The sequence below is a fragment of the Polypterus senegalus genome, chromosome 2, assembly GCF_016835505.1.
Source record: "Polypterus senegalus isolate Bchr_013 chromosome 2, ASM1683550v1, whole genome shotgun sequence".
Lineage (NCBI taxonomy): Eukaryota > Metazoa > Chordata > Cladistia > Polypteriformes > Polypteridae > Polypterus > Polypterus senegalus.
Window position 1 is genome coordinate 109696311 of NC_053155.1, and position 23977 is coordinate 109720287.

At 35.7% G+C, this 23977-nt stretch overlaps 1 protein-coding gene across 4 annotated transcripts in view; it reads right to left on the bottom strand.

Annotated features, from left to right (window-relative positions):
• The window catches only part of cntn5 (contactin 5), a 1359131-nt gene that overhangs the window by 631523 nt on the left and 703631 nt on the right, over positions 1 to 23977 (bottom strand). For all 4 annotated transcript variants that reach the window (XM_039744349.1, XM_039744347.1, XM_039744348.1 and 1 more), the window contains exon 4: positions 11054 to 11266. In XM_039744349.1, coding sequence (XP_039600283.1) covers positions 11054 to 11266 — 213 coding nt within the window. The remainder of the gene's footprint in view (positions 1 to 11053; positions 11267 to 23977) is intronic.

Sequence of the window (23977 nt, forward strand, 5' to 3'; positions counted from 1 at the left end):
CAGCAGCTCTATCAGCAATTTCCTAAATATAGTAGCATAGTCCACCTCCTATAAGGAAGGATCCATGTGGTAATGCTTTAAAGTTTGGCAGAATAGTACTGGCCACGAGTCCTTTTCAAATAACCTTACTTTGCTTTTGCAGCCTGTCCCTCTGCTTCCACCTGTTATGCATATAAGGGCACCTGTTGGCAAGGAAAATTTGTAACCTCTTGCCATCCTTCCCTTTCACACCTACTCGTTTTAATTTTAATTTGGGGAAATCCGTTCAAATACAGAGCTTACTGCCCTCTAGCAGACCCTGTGTTTCCCTCCCCTCCCTGTTTCTTGCCAGCTTGGTACAATACTTGTGAACTTGCCATGGTAAAGTCTTCTTAGCTGACCTATGATTCACAACTGATAAATAAAGGCTAGAAAGATTTCAGGGTTACATTTTTATAATATAAACCTTGGCTTGGTCGAGGGCTGGTGTGGGTTGGGATTTTCAATCAATAATGTCTGATCTTAGCAGTTTAGGTTATAAACAGAAAGCTTGGTATGTGTTCGATTCCTGCCTGCTGGATCTTGTTAATATATTGAAAATGTAAACCAAGTAAATGTATAGTTTAAATCTCAAAGGAAATAGGCTCATTTTGTCAAGTTTTATAATATTTGAAATAGTACCAAACGGAGGTCTCTAACAGAAGCAATTGTCCTAATTAAGTGGGCCTACTGCATCAGTGCTTTTCTGCATCCGGTAATAAGCAGTGTTGATCAGTAAGACTTGCCAAAGCATTTTTCGCAATGATTATGCTGTGTTCACTGGTGGCCTTGTTCAATGAATATTTTCCTGGAAATTCACTGTGCGGCTGCCTTAGAAAATCCTTTTTTTCTCAGCACTGCATGATGCTTTGTGAGGCCAGTATGACATCACAGATCTGTAGCAGCAATTTTCAGGACATGGAGTCTTCAAATCATTGCAGACTGAATGACTGAAGAGTGCATAGTCCCCCTTAGAGATCCATGAGAATCATACTAGGATGTCAGACTGAAGAACCTTCCACCTTGGAGCCAACTCCCGACACCTATTAGAGTGGATGAACTGGTGCCCCTAAAAACATTGCTACCTAGATCACCTATATGACAGAGCTAGCCTTGTATTCATTGTTCCAATATGAAACCTGCTCAATCTAGTTTAGGATCACAAGAGATCAGAGCCTATCTGTGCACCATCACACAGAAACACTAATTAAGGTATCATTCCCTTGAAAAGTACACTTGGGGAGCTAACTTAATGTAACCATAGAGGTCATCAGTTATTGTTAACAATTAACTTAATGCAAGTCCTTAAGATTTGGGAAACAAAATGGCATACCTGGAGAGAAACTGACACCTAACACAGGGAAAACCCACAGACAATGCCTGGGCAGGCATTCTAACCAAGGCCTCTCTGCAGTGAGGCAGCAGCACTGTATATGGGGCTTCTCTTCCAAAAAAAACATTGATTACATTGCTGAGTTTTTTTATTGAGTGTGACTCTGCTTGCTTTAAATAACAGAAATTGTGTTTTTATCAAATATTTTGCTTCTACAATTGTGAATATAATACATTAATGAATCAAATACCCATTTTCATGGATAAGAAACACAACTTAACAGTACCAGCAATACACATTCTTGAATCCAGAAGTGAATGACTTTCCCTTACGTTTTAGTTTATGATGTGTGTTGCTTTAAGTATTTTTTCCTGTAGGTTTATCTATTAAAATTTTTAGAATTCTCCATTAATTTTTCACAATGGAACAGTTAATTCTATAATATTACAAAGATAAACAATAGTATAATGAACCTTCCCTATGCAACAATTTAGCTTATCTGTATTGAACATTTCTTAATTGTCATTTCTGTCTGCAGATTAACATTAGCACTCAGATTCATTTTATTTCAATCAATAGTGCACAATTGCCCTAGGGTCTAAGTGACACAAAATGAAGGATTGGCTGATAACAGCTAGTCAGCCTATTCATCTAACATTCATCTGAAGTTTTCATTTTCATTACTAAAGTTTCCTTGAGGGCTTTGTTAGTGAAAAATATAATTGTAAGCAGTTAAAAACAATGCAAAGGAAAACAAACACCAAAAGTAATTTTTAAAAAGGACATTTAAAACATTTTAATTTGCAGTCATTTACAACATCGCTTCATCTTAAAAGTCACAGAAAGAATCAAATGTCATGAATTTATTCATTTCCTGATTCCACTTTTTCATTAAAGAGTCCCAGCACTATCAAGAAAAGACCTGGAACCCATCTTGGACAGAAAGACAATCTACAGGCACACTCACCTGACCTACTCATTATAAGCTGATGTGGCATCAACAGAGTGTGAGGGAACGATTCAGACAATGGACACCAGCTCTGCAGACACTCTTGTGTGGAGCAGCTTTCTTTTAAAATGCACAGTTATATTTTATGTCTAGTGGAAACAAAGACAACTGCTCCTTTTTACTATCCACTCATTATTCTCATTGATCGGGTTTGTAATATTGTACATCATTGTTATTGTCAGGTATCTTGCATTGAAAAAAAGTTTATTGTTACCACAATTAGACATTCATTTACTTTTTCTAGTAATATCATTCAAGTCTTGAAGTTTTCAAAATTGTTCTAGTGTTGTAACTGACAATGTCTTAGCCACTAGGCCACCATGCCAGCATGATGCAAACATTTAGTCCTAAAATTCCCATTTCCATCATATACCTTCTAACAATTTAACTTGTTCAATAGGAAATGTGCAAGTAAATAACTAAAAATGTATTATAACATTTGCTCTTTTATACATATATAGGAAATTCTTGAAGCTTCCTAAATTCATGCCATTCACAGGTAAAAGTTTCATCCAATAAGCACTGCTTTATTCTATCTATCTATCTATCTATCTATCTATATTCCACTATACACAAATATATCTTTGAGGCATAAATAACATTATTAATGATTATTAATGATTATTAAAAACCAGAAATGACAAATACAAAACAATAAGCATATAAAATGAGTGCAACTGGATCACAAAGTTGCACAAAGTATGGGTTCTATGAGGTGCACATCACACACCCCAAAGCTTTACCGTTGCTTCACAGCAACCTAATGCACTGCTCCTTGCTTTGATAAAAACATCTGCTATGGAGATGGCCCTTGGTTGCATCTCTTTTTAATAGACCTTAATAATTTTCTCCCTGACTTGGAAGCTCTTAAATAATAATAAATTCCTTTTTAAACAGTTCAACTTAAAAAAGCTCTGCAAATCAACGAAATTAGTCTTTTATGATTGATTCATTCATATCATTGTGTGATAAACTGCCCAATTTTCTGGATTTGTTTCCACATATGCCACTAGACTAGGTTTCAATCTGGGTAACTTCTGAGATGCCACCTTTGCATTCTGGACGCAAATTTGTTCACACATGCATTTAACCCAGGAATTTATTGGTAAATGTCTCAGATTGTTTGCATATGTGAGAAGAGATTTTATCTCTGTTTTACACTCCACTTACCCATAATATGGAGCAACACTGTATAACCCTAACATGGGTCATGGAGATCAAGGATCATGGGTTAAGTATCTAGTGGTTATAGAAAACTTGTGGTTATGCATATTTGTTAGTTCAAGTCTTTGTTACATTCTTGTCAAAACCTCTCAATAAAGGGGGAGACATCTCCAAAACATTTCCTATCCTTTCCAGGAGCAACAAAATTAGATTTTTTTGGCCACCTGTTCTATTTGGTTCATGAAATTATGATATCCTAATCACTGCCCACTAGGAGCCCAGATTTGACACATTTTTGGGCTGAGTACAACTCAAAATATCCAGGATCCATCATTGTGGAATTTAGAGCTGAAACTTAGTTTTATGTCTCTGGATTAGTAGAATGAATAATGTATTAAATTTATGTTTAGAGCATAAAATGAATGTGCTGGTCTTTATTTTGGATCATTCACCCAGAAACAATGCAGTAACAGTATAATGATTACATTTTATATTTGATGTGAGATGCCTTATGGAAAAGAGGCTTCTTGTAGATAGAGGATTTAGCAAACCATGTCAGGGGTATTAAGTGTCTATTATTGAGAAGCAAAGAAAATATAATAATTTCCAAAAACTGACTATTTTGTTCTTAAAATATATCTTGCAGGAATGTATAGATGTTTTTTTGTTTTGTTTTGTTTTTTTACAATTTGATTCTGTTTCAGAATAGAATGCAAAATTTTATTTCTCTGAAGGCAAAGCTCTTTTGGCTATTGAGAATACTACTAATAATAATAATATCTGGTTTCTGCAACCATAAACTTAGTAAGCAGGTTAGAAAATGGTTGGATGAAGTATTTAACTTTTAACAATCTGTCACTTTGAAATATCATTTAACAGCATTTTATAATGTTATATTTAAATATAAAATCATATACTCGGTTTTAACTTTATTAGGCTTCTTACATTTGACTTTGACATCTTAGCAGAGTATAAGGTAGAAAAATAAGGGCACCTCATTTTAAGTCTGATTGGCATTCTGTTCAGGATCTTTACAACTGATTTTGCTTCCCATGCTTCATACAGTAATTTGATCTTACATGTTGTAATACTGAAGTGAATGCAAATAATCTTCTTCAAGAGTGCATCCCTTTTTATTACATTTTTATGTGTAATTTTAAATTATCTAATTAAAACAACTTTCTTTGTTTGCTGCTGGACCTTAGCTGCTCATTTTAGCTGCATTTTTAAAAAATCTTACTATATCCAAGATATTATGCTAAAGGAAAAAATAGAAAAAATCAATTTCTATAGAATAATTACGATCATTCCCAGTCTGCAAATCTAATTCTGTTTTTGGGTATACATTCCAAAACCATTATAACTTCAACAATAAATCTGATTTTATGAGTCACTGTTCATAGTGCCTGGCAAGATGGGACAGTGTTTAGCACTGTTGCCTCACATCTCCAGAAGACTGGTTATGAATTCTAGACCTGGTTACTGTTTATTTCTGCATGGGTTCTCCCTTTTTTCCTTCCACATTCCTTCCAAATAAGATATGTTCAGTTAACTGGCAACTCTAAAATAACCTGTTGTTAGTGTCAGTAGATATGTGCATGAATGTGCCTTCTGTGGTCGACTGATATTTTATCTAGAACTTGTTATTACCTTGTATTTGATGCCTACATGATATGCGCTGGTGTTGTATTACCTTCAGCTGGGTTAAGTGAGTCTGATGATGGGTGAAAAGACTTTTCATATTGAACATAGTTGCAAACTTGATTGCATGTTTAGATTTCTTTACATGTTTTGAAAGAATGCCTTTTAGGGTACAATACTGAAGATAAATAAAGGACAGGAAGTTATACTGCAAAATGCAATAGAACCTGTTTTAATAATGAGTGCCCTGGAAGTGATAGCAAATGGAAAAGAACAAAGAAATGTTAGACACGCACTAATGTCATAGATGTTCCCTAGCCTGAAAGGTGGCTTCAGGCAGGCTCATTAAAGTATATGTGGCATCATGCTATATTATTATAGTGGCCATTTAGGGTAACAGGGGGACAAAGACCACAGTGACACCTGGGCACATTAGGGTAGTTCTAGGAGGACAGCTCAAGGAGCCTTCAAGGGAATTACTGAAACTAAAAGTGACCTGTGGAGCTGTCTCTAGCCGATGTGGAAAAGCCCCCATCTGGTCTTTATCCCAGAAAACGTCTAGTTAGGAGGTGAGTCAGACTTCCACTTTTGGAAGGGAGAAAGAACACCAAAGTCTTAAAGAAAGGATTTAAATATTTAAAAGTATTGCAATTTCAACATAACTGCTTAATCACCAATCACGTTGCCAATCTATAGCGTAAGTACAACAATCGGTCAATTAAATCTTTATTCATCTATTCTTAGGCATTAACTAGATCTGTTTTCTCAATTCAGATACTGTATATAAGTGTCACAGCAATATAAAATTTAGAGCCTAAACTCAAAAGTAAATCATTTTTACTTACACCAATTTGCATTGAATATTAGAAAACCTAACATGAGATAAGTGCATACAGTGTACAGTCTTTAAGTGAATTCCACCATGCTTTTCACACGTTGATGTGGAGTGTATCCTGTCAACAGAAGGTCCCCATTTCCAAATTATGATTGAAAGATCCCTTTCCCTGTTTTGAAAGCGAGAACTATTGTGTTTAAATACTGTTTATGTGTTCATTATTAAAAAAGACAGTATAGTTTCTATTACCCAATATTAAAGCCATGAGTTTTGTCTTTATTCCTGGTGTTGCCCTTTATCTCAAATATATGAATATTAAGTTCATTACTAATTATAAAGTAGTCACTTGTCACAAATGTGGCTAAGAATGTGTATGATTGAACCTTGCCATGGTCTGGTATATTGTCCAGACATTGGCTCCAAGCTTGCACCCAGTGCTGCAAAGATAATTGAGTTTAGAAAATAAATGGAATAAAAGAAAGCTATTTAAAAATAATTAAAGTCCCTGAAATGTTAATTCCTCCATGTTGTGTATTATTCATTTTTGTCCTGTCTACATTTTGATTAGTTTTCTCCTGTACATCTATTTAAACATATACTTGTAAAATATAGAAATGGCTCAAATATGATTCAAAAATTATGTAGACCAATGAAGTGAAGTATACTGATGAAGCTGTTACAGCCATGGGGTAAAACTGCATGATACTTTTTGCAGATCGCCACAGACAAACACTGATATATTCTTGATTAACTACTCGTTTGATTGTGCTAATGTGCTAATTGTTTAAATGCATTGTTAATTTAATTAATAGGGTGGTGAGCAGCTGTAGAGGCACTGGCCAGTAATTGTTTAATTTGATTATAATGAGGCATTTGATCGCACAAGTTGTTCTCTTTAGAGAAGTCTAAAAGAGGTGAATTTAAATTTGCAAAAGAAATGTGTTAGTGACTGGACAGAAGTCATTCAAATATTAACACAACCAAACAAATTGTTGGGAATGGGCTGCTCCTAGCCCCCAAACTTTTAATCAATCAATTATAATATATTTCCTATGTTTGCATTTAGTGCCGGTTTTTTATGTGGCAACTTTCTTACATATGCCATTTACGTGGCGGAGGGGCAGGGCACATTTAAAGATAGATAGATAGATAGATAGATACTTTATTAATCCCCAAGGGGAAATTCACATACTCCAGCAACAGCATTCTGATAAAAACAATATTAATTAAAGAATGATAAAAACGCAATGCAAGTTAAAAAATGCAAGGAGAGAGTGTGAGGCAGGTATAACACTCTATAATCTTGTGTAGTGCTAACGTTTATCCACCCCGGGTAGAACTGAAGAGTCGCATAGTGTGGCGGAGGAACAATCTCTTCAGTATGAGCAGGACAGTGACTGCAGTCTGTCGCTGAAGCGGCTCCTCTGTCTGGAGATAATACTGTTCAGTGGATGCAGTGGATTCTCTATGATTGACAGGAGCCTGCACAGCGCCTGTCGCTCCACCACAGATGTCAAACTGTCCAGCTCCGTGCCTAAAATAGAGCCTGCCTTCCTCACCAGTTTGTCCAGGCGTGAGGCGTCCCTCTTCTTTATGCTGCCTCCCCAGCACACCACCGCGTAGAAGAGAGCGCTCGCCACAACTGTCTGATAGAATATCTGCAGCATCTTATTGCAGATGTTGAAGGCCTTCTAAGAAAGTATAGTCGGCTCTGTCCTTTCTTGCACAGAGCATCAGTATTGGCAGTCCAGTCCAGTTTATCATCCAGCTGCACTCCCAGGTATTTATAGGTCTGTATCCTCTGCACACAGTCACCTCTGATGATCACGGGGTCCATGAGGGGCCCTGGGCCTCCTAAAATCCACCACCAGCTCCTTGGTTTTGCTGGTGCTCAGGTGTAGGTGGTTTGAGTCACACCATTTAACAAAGTCCTTAATTAGGTTCCTATACTCCTCCTCCTGCCCACTCCTGATGCAGCCCATGATAGCATTGTCATCAGCGAACTTTTGCACGTGGCAGGACTCCGAGTTGTATTGGAAGTCCGATGTTTATAGGCTGAACAGGACCGGAGAAAGCACAGTCCCCTGTGGCGCTCCTGTGCTGCTGACCACAATGTCAGACCTGCAGTTCCCGAGACGCACATACTGAGGTCTGTCTGTAAGACAGTCCACGATCCATGCCACCAGGTTCTCTCCCCTGTTCCAGTAGTGCAGTCAACAACCTCCTCAATGTTCTCATTATGTGACCCCTGAAGGATATCCCAGTCCATAGTTTCAAAGCAGTCTCTCAGAGCCTGCTCTGCCTCAGGGGACCACTTCCTGAATGAGCATGTGGTTGTAGGTAGCTCCCTCATTCTTGGTTGAAGCTGAAGCAGAACCAGGTTATGATCTGCTTTCCCAAGTGCAGGCAGCGGGGTGACGTTGTATGCGTCTTTAACGTTTGCATACAGTAGGTCAATAGTCCTATTTCCCCGGGTGTTACAATCCACATACTGGGAGAAGGCAGGTAATGTTTTGTCCAGCGTTACATGGTTAAAGTCTCCAGAGATTAGCACAAGTGCCTCAGGGTGCTGTGTTTGTAGTTTAGCAACAGCGGCGTGGATGACATCACACGCTATCTCCACGTCCGCCCGAGGAGGGATGTAAACAATAACAACAATGATGTGTCCAAACTCTCTGGGCAAGTAACTGGGACACAGACTTATGGCCAACACTTCAATGTCCCTGCAGCAAGTGGAGATTTCAACGTTTACATGTCCAGGGTTGCACCACCTTGTATTCACATAGAGAGTGAGTCCTCCTCCTTTCCACTTCCCGCACATATTTGCGTCTCTGTCCACTCTAACTGTACTAAACCCGGGTAGCTCCACATTAGCATAAATAAAGGGATTCTCACATAGTAGCTTTGCTTAAGCATTTGCATTTAGTGCTCTCCCTGATTTTGTGACTTCTGTCTAGTATTTTTCAGTTTTTGCTCTGTTCTTGGATTTTGTTCTGGTTTGGATTCCCATGTGTACCTGTATGACCTTTTTGCCTATAGTATTTGTGGATTTTACTTTTGTATTTAACCCTTCTGGATTTGTTCAGTGTGTTACTTGCTGAACCTCTACTAACCTTTTGGGTATTTCTGAGTGATTACTTTATACTAAATTTTATGACCTCTTGCCCCCTATGTGGGAAGATTTCATTTGAATAAGGTACAGCATGTCTGACTAATTTGAAATTCACTCAGTGTAATGTCATTTATATTATTCAAAAATGAATAAAAGAATAAAGTCCCTTGCAGTTACTTTCTGAATGTCATTCTTAGATTGCATTTTGACTTCTGGTTTCTGATTCTTGCTTATCCCTTATTAAGAGCATGCCTAGCATGTTAAATTATATCTCAACCACTGAAAAGGACAAACGTATGTAGAAGTATTATTTCTAGAAATAAATATTTTTATTCGTGATCGATATGAAAGCAGGGACATTCTGCTAATATTAGAAAATTATTTTTTTTATTTTAATGCTGTAACAACAGCTGCCTTTGTTTTAACCATAGAGAGGTGAGGTTGGGAGCATGTGCTTATGACAAACCACCACATGACAAACAACCTGGATTGGTACCCGAGAGCAGCGGGTGACACCTCAGCACCACACTGGAACAGTGTGAGGCTATTTATGGTGGCCGGAGTGCCAGTCCTGCCACCAAATCCCCAAGTTTTCCCTTTAAGTTGGAGGACCTGCTTGCAGGGCTGGCTGCAGATTAATGTCATACCCAGGACTAAGCAATTGCAGGTTAAGGGCCTTTTTTAAGGGCCCAGTGGAGTGGAATCATTTCTAGCATTTATGGGATTTGAACCAGCAACCTTCTGATTGAGCCAACACTCCACTTATATTTAACCATAGAATCACTATAATGATTGAAGCAATATAAAAATTAGTTGGCCTAAAGTTAAATAATGTTAACTGATCAACAACCAAAAATATGACAACCAATCAATATTAAGTAATTTCCCAAATACATGGGCCAATGAAACACAGAGGCAGCTGAAAGTATTGCGAGCATGTTTTCCTGTTTTATTACTGTTTAAATATCTCTGTCTCTGTATGTATATGCAATGTTTTTGTACTTAAATGAATTAAATGCTTTTTTTGTTTACAGTCTGTTTGTCCATTGTGTTTTTTCTCTAGCTTGCAGACCTTCTTAAGCACAATACCTATAGCTATAGTCTGCTGGCTAAGTTAATGTTAACTGCCATGCACTCATAGCAAGGTGTTCCTAAAGTTTAAAATCTGGGTATGCTCTAGCAGCGATACGCCTTAAACCTTTAGCAGTGATCAGCAAAATGCTGGATCTAAAAAATTAGAAGCATTTCATTTATTCCAAACCTGTAACATATGCCAAGGAACAGAAGGCATAAAGATGTTTCAGAGACAGAAAACTGTCAGTGCCAACTTTTGAACACAATTTTTAAAACTAACATGTGATTGGGTATTTCTGTTGCTAGTTTGGAGTTTTAACAGAAGGTAAATGATGACAGCATGTCCACTACCTGTGCTGAATAAAAGCAATATTATTCCCCTCGCTCTCAAATCAAGGCTATGCACAGCTCACGCCAATCATTTTCCTTTTATAAGGGTACACTGCAATTATTGCAATTATCGATTGTAGAATACTGAGCTTTTTGAATAAATACAAACTTTGAATGGGCTAATTTTTGTGCAGTATTTCTGTATTGATTTTTTTTATTTGTTTAAAACAGATTTCAGCTGCTACAATGTTACATCATACTTTGTTTGAGCAAAACACTTATTTTAGTAAAGGCAAGTCAGAACCCTTTTTCGAAAAAAACAACATGGAACCTGTACATTGGACATCTTCCTTCATTATGGTACCTAATTTCTGCTATACATCAGTTTTGTGAAGAATAACTGAGTTGTAGTGGTGAACATTTAAGTGTGAAAAAAAAAAACAGAAAAGACCCTTCTAATAAACTGCACATATTAAAAAAAGCATGAGTGCAATTCCACAGATAGACCATTAAATAACTCGAGAAAAAAGTTTTTACCTTCTTGTCTATCTGCCTCAGCATACTGATACAAGGGTTTTGAAGAAAGATGTTGGCTGGGCGTGGCCTGCCACTCAGACGAGGCCAACGACATAGAGCTAGGATAGCGAGGTCGGTTTCTTGAGCTTTCAAATGCTGATAATGAACTATCTGGCCTTATTCTCAGTATAGCAGCATATGATGCAGGTCGCACAGCGACAGTTTTAGAGAGTTCTAGAAAGAAAAAAAAGAAAAAACATTATTTTTTTGTTCTTAAAATACATTCTTCAGCTGCTCATAGTTCCTGCAGGTTTTGGAAAATAAAAATAGCAGATGGACACAATGCAGTTCCAAGTGGAAGCCTTTTTAAATGAGCATTGCCCAAGTGACAGCAAAAAAATCTCAAGCTTCAATGATCAGCATCAAATACCATGTAATTAGCATACTGGGAATGCAAATTAAAAAAAAGAAAAAACAATTTCAAGAATTTGGGCAGCAATAGGTAATTGATGCAATTTCTGTCTGTACATATCCTAATGAGCCGCTCCAGACCCCAACTGTTATTTCATTTTAAAATACTGTTTACTTCTTTTTTATTTTTCCTCCTTTGGTTGCCCTTTAATTGATTAGATAGGGGAATTCTGCTACTTTCCCTTTTCCCTGCGTTTGATGATTATAGACCGCCACACTATTTTTTGCCCTAGACGGGACAAAATTACCTTCCTTGCCCCAATCAAGGAGGACATATCCTTCACCTCAGCTCCTTTTCTTTGGAAAGTGTCAAGTGTGAGTGAAGTCTTTCTTGTGTTGTGGTGATCAATATGGTTCTTATTGGTCAAACATTGTCATGTGCTGCCTGGTACTACGTAAAACTGAACAATCAGAAATGCCCTGTAATATTTTGATAGCCCTGTGGTGGGCTGGCACCCTGCCCGGGGTTTGTTTCCTGCCTTGTGCCCTGTGTTGGCTGGGATTGGCTCCAGCAGACCCCCATGACCCTGTAGTTAGGATATAGTGGTTGGATGATGGATGGATATTTTGATAAGTTGTGAATCGCATAATAATCATGTCAAATACTCACAGACTAGAAAGTAAAATGCTTTCCATGAGCTACATATTCCATTTATTTTTATAATGCTGTGTAATTTTTTATTATATTTTACATTCATTTTAAGCAATGTCAGAAGAATGAGCTGTTCTTTTGTTCTCTAAGTGGCATTTATCTTGTATTTATATTTCACACTGTGTACAGCATTTTGCACTTACAGGCTTTGAATTTTGCAACTGTCAAGTTGTGAAGATTGTGTATATCTTTCAGAAAAATCTTCCCACATTTTCTCTGTCATATATTACTTCAACAAATGTTACAAATTTTGGAAAACAAAGAATGAAAACAATAGCAAACCTACAAAAGACGGCCAACCCCACACATTCTTGCTTGTTCTTTAACTCCTTCATATTTGTCATCGCCAGTAGTTACCAAGGCAATAATTAGCAGAAGACCAGTCAACTTATTTGTGTATTTGGACTGTATAGAGGGGAAAAAAAAGCGTACATCTCGATCTTATAAGCCAAATTAAGACAGGCAATATCTGAACTGAACTGAACATCATGAAAGATAAACTAATTGAGAAAAAGGATGGCTATAAAAGTCTGAAGTTTAAGCGGGTTTGCTGTCGCACAGCATTTCAATTCCCGGCTGTGCTGACTATGTTGTTTTTCTGTTATCCCTGAGTTTGCAAGAATTTAATCCAAAATCTGCATTTCAAAAAGCATGATGTGAGCTGTGTGCATGAGTGTGCCCTGAGGAAGACTTCCGCATTATCATAAAATAACCCTTGTTTTGTGACCAATGCTCTGAGGAGAAGCTTCGAAACCTTTAGACCCTACACTTGATAAAACAGGATTTAGAAAATTAATGGAAGACTTAAAAATTATAATTTAATCACTTTCTTTTATTAGCAAGTGAAAAGTCACTGAATCCTCACTGACATTTCTGTTTTTTCATTTGTCAAAGTGTTGTTTGGTATGTCTTTTTTGCTGCAGTGTATCTAATAACATGTGAGAAAACACCATAAATGTGCCGTTAATGAAACAATCAAGTTCCAAAATTGTATATACTGGTGACAGCACCTTGCCAAAGAAAAGACAGAAGATGAATAAGAGGAAAGCTACAGAGAGCATCAACTATGAAGAAGAAGATGGAATGATAGACTGTTGAAAGAGGGGAACACATTGCAGCTGTATGTATATGTATATTAGAAAACAATTTTTTAATCTTAAAAGGATTTATATCTCTATCAATGCTACTTTTGGAAAAATCTAAATCACATAATAAAACTGCAAATAAAAAAGAACAGAAAGAGATGTTGCGGATGGAAGTATTGCAAGTCCTCAAGAATTGTGTGGATTAATAAAGTACTGTATGTGTTCATAAACTGGTTAACTGATTAAATATCAACTTTGAGGGGTATCAAATTTCAGGTCAGCCTTAATAAACTTAGGTCTTTCAAGAAACCACTCCAAATTTTGAAAAATCAATGCTATAATAAAGGAAAATGTTTCTAATAAAAAATAAATTATCATAGATTCAACTCCATGACTCTTTTCTCTCACTTTGGTTCTGATAGGTTACTATGAGGTTCCATCTGATGTTTCCTGATAAAGAATTAAATAGACAATTTACAGTTAAGTAGAACAGTGGTTCTTTATTTGCTACTTTCACCCAATGCACATGTTTAAAATATTATACAGTATAAACCTTTGAGAATAGGTAAATGACTGGCAAAGTGTTACAAACGTCCAAAGTGGTAAAGGACATTGTATAGTTCCTTATATGGACTTCATCGAGAGAAAGAAGCACAATGAAAGTCAAACAGCATGTCTGCAAACATGGGGAAAAAATTGTGTCTGCATGAAAACAGAAAAGCATCTGAGCATGCCTGAAAGAAAGTGAAGCCATGGAAGGCTAGTAACAAAATAGCAAAAGAAAGATAGTTCAACACTGCCCCTATAAGTGTGAAGCCAAGAGGACCGTGATTAGAGCAGATGGGATCATTGTGTCCATTAGACAGCTTACAGGTAACTCTATGTTTGAAGTTTGAGATGAAGAGCCACCAGTGACAGTGCAAGCCTAGTGTACCTGTAGCTAAAGCAGTCCTCATATTATACCCATTGGTTCATCATGAAAAGGAACATTGCTTGGAATTCTTGGAGTTACTGTACATTTTTCACCTTTTTTTCCTTTGTGTCCTGCTATGTGGGTGCTTCTCTGCATATTTAAAAATTAATAAATAAAAGTCTTCCAATAATTTGGGCTTTTTTAGGATTGTGAATGTGAATACATGACAAACGGGTGTTCTCCCTATATCACACCAGCCTGAACGTCAGTTTTGGAAAACCATTACTACTGTGTTTCAGTTGGAAATAAACCCACTTTTTCAAACGGAGAAAGAAAGAGCATTAAATTAATTTGGAAAATAGTTTGTTTTTGCAATGTATCTTAATCAATGTATTGCATCATTTTCAAAACAACAGGATTTTTGCGATAAGCTTTAAAAAATGCGAGCACAGTTTTAGGTTGCATAAAATTAGCCATAAGTGTTTTCAATCAAACAGAAGGTCCGCTGATAAGGTTCCTTGACATTTACATGATCCCTAATTAAAAGTCAGCTGATTCTGCTCTCACATGTGACCTTCACTTGTGTATTTTACTGTTCGCACTTGCACGATTAGGAAAATGTCACTAAAGCATTCTGACACTAATTTATTTCCATGTGTTTTAATACCATGCCTTCACATTAAGTATTTGCAACATTTAAAAAACCCAGCCCTCTTTCATAAACTCTGCAGCATTATTCCTTCACAAAACTATGCAAATTTACTAATTACATTTAATAAGTAAAACATTTCAAAGCACATTTTACAAAGTTTTCCTGTGTAGGCAACAGAAATTGGAAAGTTTTACAGGTTTGACTACTACAAAAATACAGCAGTAATTTGAGTGCAAAACAGAAACTATAAATATATTACTCCAATTAAGTTTTATTTTGATATTTTAATGGGTACCATTTCTTTTTTAATGCATTAAAATGAAACACCAAGTTCTTATTACCTAATTGTGATTACTTAGAAATCATTTATGAAGGCTTTAAAATATCCTACTGTACCCCTCATAAAACTTCTCATACTGTCCAACAAATCTGCACTCTGTGGTGGCATACGAGACACATTTCTACTCCATATAATGGCTGCTTTTTAATGTGATTCCATTTCCACTGTCCCCAAAGGTATCAATACTGGAATGTGCTATATCTTAGAACTAAACTGACCTTAAATAAGTACTCACTACTTACATTTTTAAAATGCAGCTCCTAAGTAGTTTTTCATTTGACATTTGACACTTTTTTTGCAATTTAATTACTAAAATAAATAAGAATCCTGTCTTTAGGTCAAAAGCACAGTATTAATAGGGAAGTGCCTTACCTGTTCATTTTGTGCACTGGGTTTTCCAGATATAAGTATTAATAATGTTATAGCAAAAAACACATGCATTTTGCATGTTTTCATTATATAAATGGATAACAGACATGTGGATTATGTGACATGAGTTACATGAGAAGATGTTTTCTTTTTCCCAAGAATGTTTTTTTACATTGTTTGCTATTGTCCAGTATTGGTCACTATCGGGTCCGATTTAATCAGAATCTTTGTCAGGTGCTTTTTCCACTAGAACATGAGATTAAAAATGTTTCTCAGCTACAGCTACAAACTGCATTTGTAAGTAACATATAAAAAATATAATTTTTGGGTGGAGTATTCCTTTAAGTAACAGCTGCAATAATATTGCTAAAACTCAACCCTTAAGTAAGCTAATCACACATACACACCTTAAACACATTTGTGCATCATATAGTTTAAGCTCACAGTCAAAAATGTTTTTACATTGAGCTGGATGCACAATGAGGCTTCGCTAAATGTAACGTTAAATGTCTAGTTGGGATAATGCTAGATTTAACTCCCAATCTTGCTTCACATTCACATACACCAGCATTATATAAAATGGTCTTGGTGTTTTTATTTCTAATTTTCTATTTAATTTTCTTACAAATTGTTTCAAATTACTCGAATTAATTATATTTTACTTTTTGTTGCAAGTTTGAACAAACAAGGGGTATAGGAGGCATTTTCATCACTCACCATCTCTAAATATACATTCAACTGCTGCAAGATTTCAGTTATTAGATGAGGCTGAAGGTGCTGTATCTTTATATCTCAAACCAACAGAGACTAAGTGTGCTCAAAATAAAACAGTGGAAGTAAAATTTTTAGACCATAATATCTCTGGAGCCACTTAAAAATTAATTTAACACTCATGTCAGACAAAAAAATAACTTTATGGAACTGGTTTTTACCAGTATAGAGCAAAGTAGCACCTAAGGATTTTAGATTTTAAATGAACATTTTTTTCAGATACCATTAATCAGTTATGATCAGATACTCCTGAGTGCCACGGTGTCTGCTGGTTCATTCTGCCAGTGCTTCTTTTGTACATAATGAGATCCTATTCATATTACATATCCCAATTTATAATTCTTTTAAGTCTCTGTACTGTTTGTCACTGAAAGACATATACAGTAAGACCAGTGAACACTTTGTTAATGCAAGGGCCTGAGTGATTCTTATTTTGTATGCGAACTAGGAAAAAAAATGATGAGCTATATGGAAGTGTATGAGTGGTAGGATCACTGTTTCCTTTGCACTTTAAACACAATATGCATTCTATGGCTGAATATCAGTCCAGATATCAGTCAAAGAAATCTGTTTGTAGAGGGATTTCTGGCCATCCTTCATAATTTTGAGCTGACAGCACATTTCATGGAACATTAAGACAAAAACAAGCAAAGAATTGAAAGATACATAAAAACAGCCGATATGACAGCAGTGGGGGTAATAGTACCAGTGGTAAAAAGTATGATAAAAATAATCCATAATTTACCATTAACACAGGACTCTTTATAAAAGATATACACAAAGGACACCCAGTGGTAAACATACACTGCATACCCTGGTCTAAGCTCTGGCATTTTGATAAATCTTATTCAAAGAATTAGACCTCAAGGCCAGAATCAGATGTGAAACTGTTGGCGATTTAAGTAAAATAAGGGTTCTTGATGCAGAATATTACATGAATCGGCTGTTCATCTATATAATACTGTGCATTATCTGGTCAGCATGGTTACATGATGAATAAATAGCAGCCAAGTATGCTTTGGGCCTGGTTTTAATTTTAAAGCTATTCCATTTTTGACACAGGAGATATATTGAGATCCATGACATTACAACTTAATTCATTTTTCTGCTAAAAACATTTGTGTAGATACAATATCCCAAACTAGCTTATTATTGAGTTCTTGGTATCAGGATAGCCCTGTTTTGAAACTCTCTTTTCACACATAAAATGTAATTGTATCTTATTCAGAAAAATAAAAGAAAATTAATTCATACTGCTTCAAAGACTACATCCCAGTTGTAAATGGTGTCACACACGTGCGCATGGGAGGCAGCTAAAGGGCTTGAGTGAAGGCAGTTCTGAGGCATGCCGGGATGTGGCAGAGTGCACTGACTCTTTTTCTCACTTCCCTGTAAACCATTCCTGGGAGATTCCACCTGGCTCTCTTGACATCACTTCCGGGACCGAACCAATGGAAACAGACCTTACCAGCTCCGGCTCCTCTGATGTCACGTCCGGGCTTGATCCAATGAGTGATGAACATGTGCCCGATCCTTATGACCTCACTTCCTGTCTTCCCCTTTAAAAGCCTACCCTTTTTCCCTTTTCCTCAGTCTTGTTTTGGACTCGGTTGTATGCACTTCAGTGCTCTGTGTTTCTATAAAACGATTTTGCAGCCAGAATACCAGATTATACGGGGTGGCTGCCCCAAACCTTTATCTGAGTATGTCTCATTCTTGTGACAATGGTTAAAGGTATACTGCATTCAACAGTATGAATATGCAAGCCAAAGTATGCAAACCAAGATAACATTGTTATCTGACTCTGCTACTCTGTCTGAAATAAAGTGACAAAAATCTAATAATCTCTTACACTTTCAATATTTATATTTTTCACTGTTTATCAACTGTTTACCAAATAGACGTCATTAAGTAGTGTAAATTTGCCTAGACAATGCAAGTTTCTGCACTTATCATTTGCACTTTTGAATATATATTGTAATATAAAACTATTTTACCTAAAAACAAAAATATACTTTTTCACTAAGAGGTTATTATTGATTGAATAGAAACATTTATTTACTGTATGTATATTAGGATACTTCAAATCTTTTATTTATATTAGCACTGAAATTTGTTCAAGCCACTGAGCAAATGTTTCAAGACTCTGAACACAAAACTAGCCAATGAACCATTATTCCGTGTTTGTTCTTAAAGACACCTATTATTCTGAATCAATTTAAATAAAGGTCACTCCTTGGGCTCTTGCTTGCTTCAGTGCAGGGTTTTTGTTACTCTGAACATATAATACATAATTTATTTTTTCCCAACTGTGCTTCACAACTTTATGCCTATTTTCAGAAGATATCTCAAATACTGTCTCTGATGTTGATTTTAATTCAAGAAATTTTACATGTTTTATTTAATAGCTTAACTGAGTAACATATCCATCAAGGTAAAGTAAAACTGCACTTTTGACTTGTTTAATAAAGCTAATATTTTAGATCAAGTAAAAAGTCTCCCAAAAGCATAATTTCATTTGCAAATGGCAATGTACTGGAGAGCAAATAAAAAAGAAGCTCCATTGTACAAGGTAGAGATACACTCTTTTTTCTCAGCATTGAGATTTTCAGATTTTTGACTGCTTGGGACCTTTTGTATAGTATACTAGATGAAATACCCAGCATTGCCTTGGAGGAAAATAAAGTGTTTTTTTTAATTGTTTGAGAAAAATATAACAAACCCCTCCCCACAACTTTAAAAATAAAAATAAATGAACAAAGAATGAAGACTCATTAATGTGCTTGTCTTGCAGTCTTGTATGTATGTTATCATCCAGTTGATGCTCGGAACTGGCCAACTCTATTTAATTTTAAAAGCAACAGGAGCGTGGTGATGCTTAAACATAAAGAATGCTGGCAGTCACCTCCAGTTCGCCCTCTGGTGGTTGTTCTGAGTGTCAACTGGATGATAACATGCATACAAGACTGCAAGATCACCCCCACCCTACCCAGAAGGGGGTGGGTTAGGGTTGATTTCACCCTATAGTATTTTCAGTTCACCAATGAGAAATGTGTACCAAGTTTCCAGCTATTCGGAAGTGATGTTGGAACATACTGTACATACACACACACACATACAATGACTTTTATATATATAGATTTCCCACTCACCTCATGCTTCAGAAACAATTGAAAGCCTTATAATTATTATATACTATGTAATGCCAAGATTTACTGCATGTGTGATGTTGTTTTATACTGGCACCCTGCTCAGGGATTCTTTCTGCCATGCTACCCATGCATGCTGGGCTAGACATCAACTTCCCCATGACCCTGACCTGGATGAGCGGGTGAGGAAAATGGATGTTGTTTTTATGTTTTATTAATTATTTTACAATTTTGCCTAATGTTAATTTTCTTTATTTTAGTTTTGTTTATCTGCCTTGTCACCTTATTTATCTTTATCTTATTTATCTTTTTTGTTTCGATATACTGGCGATCGCCCTCTGTTTTGTTTAAAAGGTGTCACTCTTTGGTTTATGATTCTTTGGATTTGTTTTCTGTAGGCTATGCCTTTAAGATTAAACCTATTTTTGCTTTTTTTCCTGTCTCACTTCTGGTTCTTTTTTCTGATTAAGTAAATACTTAATTTAAAAGAATCTTTGTTTATTTATTTTTTTTTTTGGCCTGTGAAGGCAGGAAGCCTGCCATCTGAATTTGGGTCTAGACTGCCTCGGGTAAAGCCTACCCAGTGGAACAAGACCTGTAAATATGACAGGTCTGACCTTTTTTTTTCCCCGAGAACATTTTTCCTTTTTGTGCTTCACTGTGGCAAGAATCACAACGGGTATCATTTTGGTTAAAATGCTAACAACAGTATATGCTGTAGTAAAACTTGCCAATTACTGTATGTTCTGAAATATCAACCTTTTTAGAAAGCTACGAACTCTGGGCATTACTGAATTATACGCATATGAATATGTAAGAACTGTGCTAAATGATCCAGTAATACTGTATGTAAGTATCTACTTATCTTCATGGCATGGTAGTAACAAATAGAATCTAGAAGTTTTTCACAGCTGCCAGTTAATACATTTGCCAAAGTAGCATTCAAAAGAAGACACGTCTTTGTGTATCACGGGCATAACACATTAAAAATAGCAGATCAACTTGAAGGTCTGAGTTCTTGTCCAGTCTGTTCCCAGACTTGAATGATTTAAAATGCTTGTGCCAAACATAGTTTTATATAGGAAATTATTCTAACTTGCCAAATGAAGCATGATAAGATCCAAAGAATGTTTTGCTGTTTTTTGTAATGTGCAGTTTGATATTACATGTGTTCTTTAAAATGACAATGTAAATCTGATTCATGTCAGATACTTGTTTTGGATGAAGTGCCTAGAATTATTTATATTTCTCATTGACATGGTTTATCTTATCTGTAAGTAAAGTCTGACTTCATTTTGATGTTAGTAAAAGTTTGATTTATCTCACTTAGTAACAGTCCAATTAAACAGAGCGTGAACACGAAGATATTTTCTCAAAGTGATCTCTGTATCCATAAAAATGCCAAGGATGTAAGAATACACAAAAATAAATGATTTAATAATTAACTACACATAATGATGGAATAGACATTGGTTTAAAACATATGCTCCCTCACTGTGTCTTATTAAAACAGTTCTCTAATATTCTATCTGTTACAACCTGGTCCTTTGTTCCTTTACTCAGCTGAGCTCATGCCCCAACTGTACCTCACTGGCATCTCCTGTCATCCCTATATCTATGAGCAACAATTTGAATTTATAGACAGATCACTTTGGGTGGCTTCCAGGTTGGCCACTCTCTGTATTTTACTTTCAAATACTTCTGTTGTTATGCTGGCAAGACTTTAACCCTCATAAAAAAACAAACAGTAAGTAGTGGGAGAAATCAAAAATTGAAATTATAATACAGGCTGGAGGCAGAGAAACAAGAGAGAATAAAAAAAAATCAAAACCTGAAACAGAAATACTTTCCACTAACTCTACCAAATGTTATTTGATTTTCTAGAAAGAACCAAATGCTTGAACATGAAATTCAGTTCTCCATCATTTTATATAGGCAATAATATAGGAAATAATGATAACGATGTGACTGGCATTGAAAACAGGGACCGTGAGCAATATGATAGCATCAATGCAAAGGTAGTCTGAAAATGGTGGTGCTTGTTAAAAAAGAACCACTCAAAATGTTGTTGCGGTAATGTTATAGCAATCAATGTTTCTAAAGAAATGTAAAAAATAACAGTAGAGGCAAGATTTACTCACCTTCTTGATAGTGATTCCTAAAAAAAATCAATCTGGCCAATAAAAGAACTTAATACATCTCTACCTCCTTCTTAATTACACAATCCCTCAAGCAATTTAAAGATAAGTCTGGTTCACTTTACAATATGTAGTGCATAAAGAATGTCTCTTAAAAGGATAATTGGTGCATTATTATAATGATTTATATTATCCTTCATTTCATAATCTTGCAATTTGTGATGTATTTATAATAAGTCATTGATGGTTTCTGAAGTTGCACAGTGTACATTTAAAGTTGCTGCTAAGTTTAAATTTTGCATCTTTTTCAAATGATTAAACACATAAAATATTAATAACTAGAAGGACCTACTGAATCCATATAATGTTTGCATTGTAATGTAAATACAATTTAGAAAACTCACTAATTTACTTTTGAATTTTTTTATCCAAGTTTACTATTTTTCTTTTGCCTCTCATCAGCCATTACTTACAACTAATATCACACAGTTAAGGACTTCTTTGTTTTGACCCTGAGGGATTAATTCAACATAGTGGTAAGCAGTTATAGCACTTGAACTCAAAACTATGTGTCATATCATTGACAAGTGCATGATTCTAGTCCATTATTTAATAAATCAACTAGCGCCGGTAGCCTTGAAACATTTTCCTGTGTACATAGTTTAGCATTGGGTACACAGATTAAATAATATGCCATATTTATTGTATTTTTTTTTGCCAGGTTTTAGTGGCTGAAATAAAGAGGGCTTGACATTTGCAAATGGCTGATCTGTGCTATTAGTTACACTGTAGCTACCGTCATAAAGTTTAAATAACATTATAAAATCCTTCCAACCATCACTTTCCTATGCTTGCTTTATCTTGGGCATAATTTTAGGAATCTAGCCCAATACTAATGGAGAAAAAAGAAACATGAAAGAAAAAAAATGGGAGAACATACAAATTCCATGCAGAACATATCCCCATTAAGAATCATATCAAGGTTTAGTTTCAATGAGGTACGAATGCCACTGCATGGCAATATTTGCATCTAGATGATAAGAAAAATTCAATGCTTTTGTTAAATATAGTTAGAATGTTGTTTCTTGATTTCTCAGGGTGTAATTAACCTTCACATACTATTTATTTATTTACTTTTTAAACATTTTATTGAACTTATTAAAAGCAAGTAACATTCCGTACAAGTAAGTCAAACTTGACAAAACTAAGTTTAACTAAGTTAACATACTATTGATAAAAAAAAAGTTTCAAATTAGAACATTACAATATTAGAACAATCCTGACCGGCCATTCAGTCCAACAAAACTCTCTAGTTTTTTTTATTTAATTTTTCCCAAATATCATCAAGTCTAATTTTGAAGCTGCCTAAAGATCTACTGTCCACCACTCTACTTGGCAACTTATTCCTTGTGTCTATGGTTCTCTGTGTAAAGAAAAACCTCTAAATGTTTGTGTGAAATTTACCCTTAACAAGTTTCCAACTGTGTCCATGTGTTCATGATGAACTTATTTTAAAATACAAGTCTCGATCTACTGTTCTAATTCCCTTCATAATTTAAACACTTCAATCATGTCTCCTCTTAATCTTCTTTTGCTTAAACTGAAAAGGTTCAGCTCTTTTAATCTTTCTTCATAAAGACCTGGAAGCATCCTAGTTACTCTTCTCTTTTTCTAGCACTGCTATGTCATTTGTAGCCTGGAGACTAAAACTGCACAAAGTACTCCAGATGAGGCCTCACCAGTGCATTATAAAGCTTGAGCATAACCTCCTTGGACTTATACTCCACACAACCTAATATTCTGTTAGCCTTATTAATGACTTCTGAACACTGTCTGGCAGTTGATAGTAAGTCTGTGACGAGTCAACTGTGACTCTTAAATCCATCTTAAAAGGCATACTTTCAGTTTTTCAGACCTCCCACTGTGTATTCAAACCTAATACTTTTACTTACTTTGTGTAATACTTTACATTTACTTACGTTAAATTTCCTGTGCCACAAATCTGCCCAAGCCTGAACGCTGTCCAAGTCCCTCTGTAATGATTCAACAGATTTGAAATTATCAGCCAATCCACCTACTGTATATTTGTACATTTACAAACTTAAACAGATTGTTATTTGTATTACTATCTAAATAATTTATATATAATAAAATTACAGCGGCCGTAGCACTGACCCCTGTGGAATGCCACTCCTAATATCAGCCAGTTCTGATGAGGTTCCTCGCACCATCACCCTCTGCTTTCTGTGTCTGAGCCAATTTTGCATCCATCTAAAAATATCACCCACTTCTTTTAGTTTGATGCTCAACCTCTCATGTGGCACCTTATCAAATGATTTCTGTATTTCAAGATCAATAATATTGTATGCACCACTTTGATCATGTCCTTTGTTGCTTCCTCATAC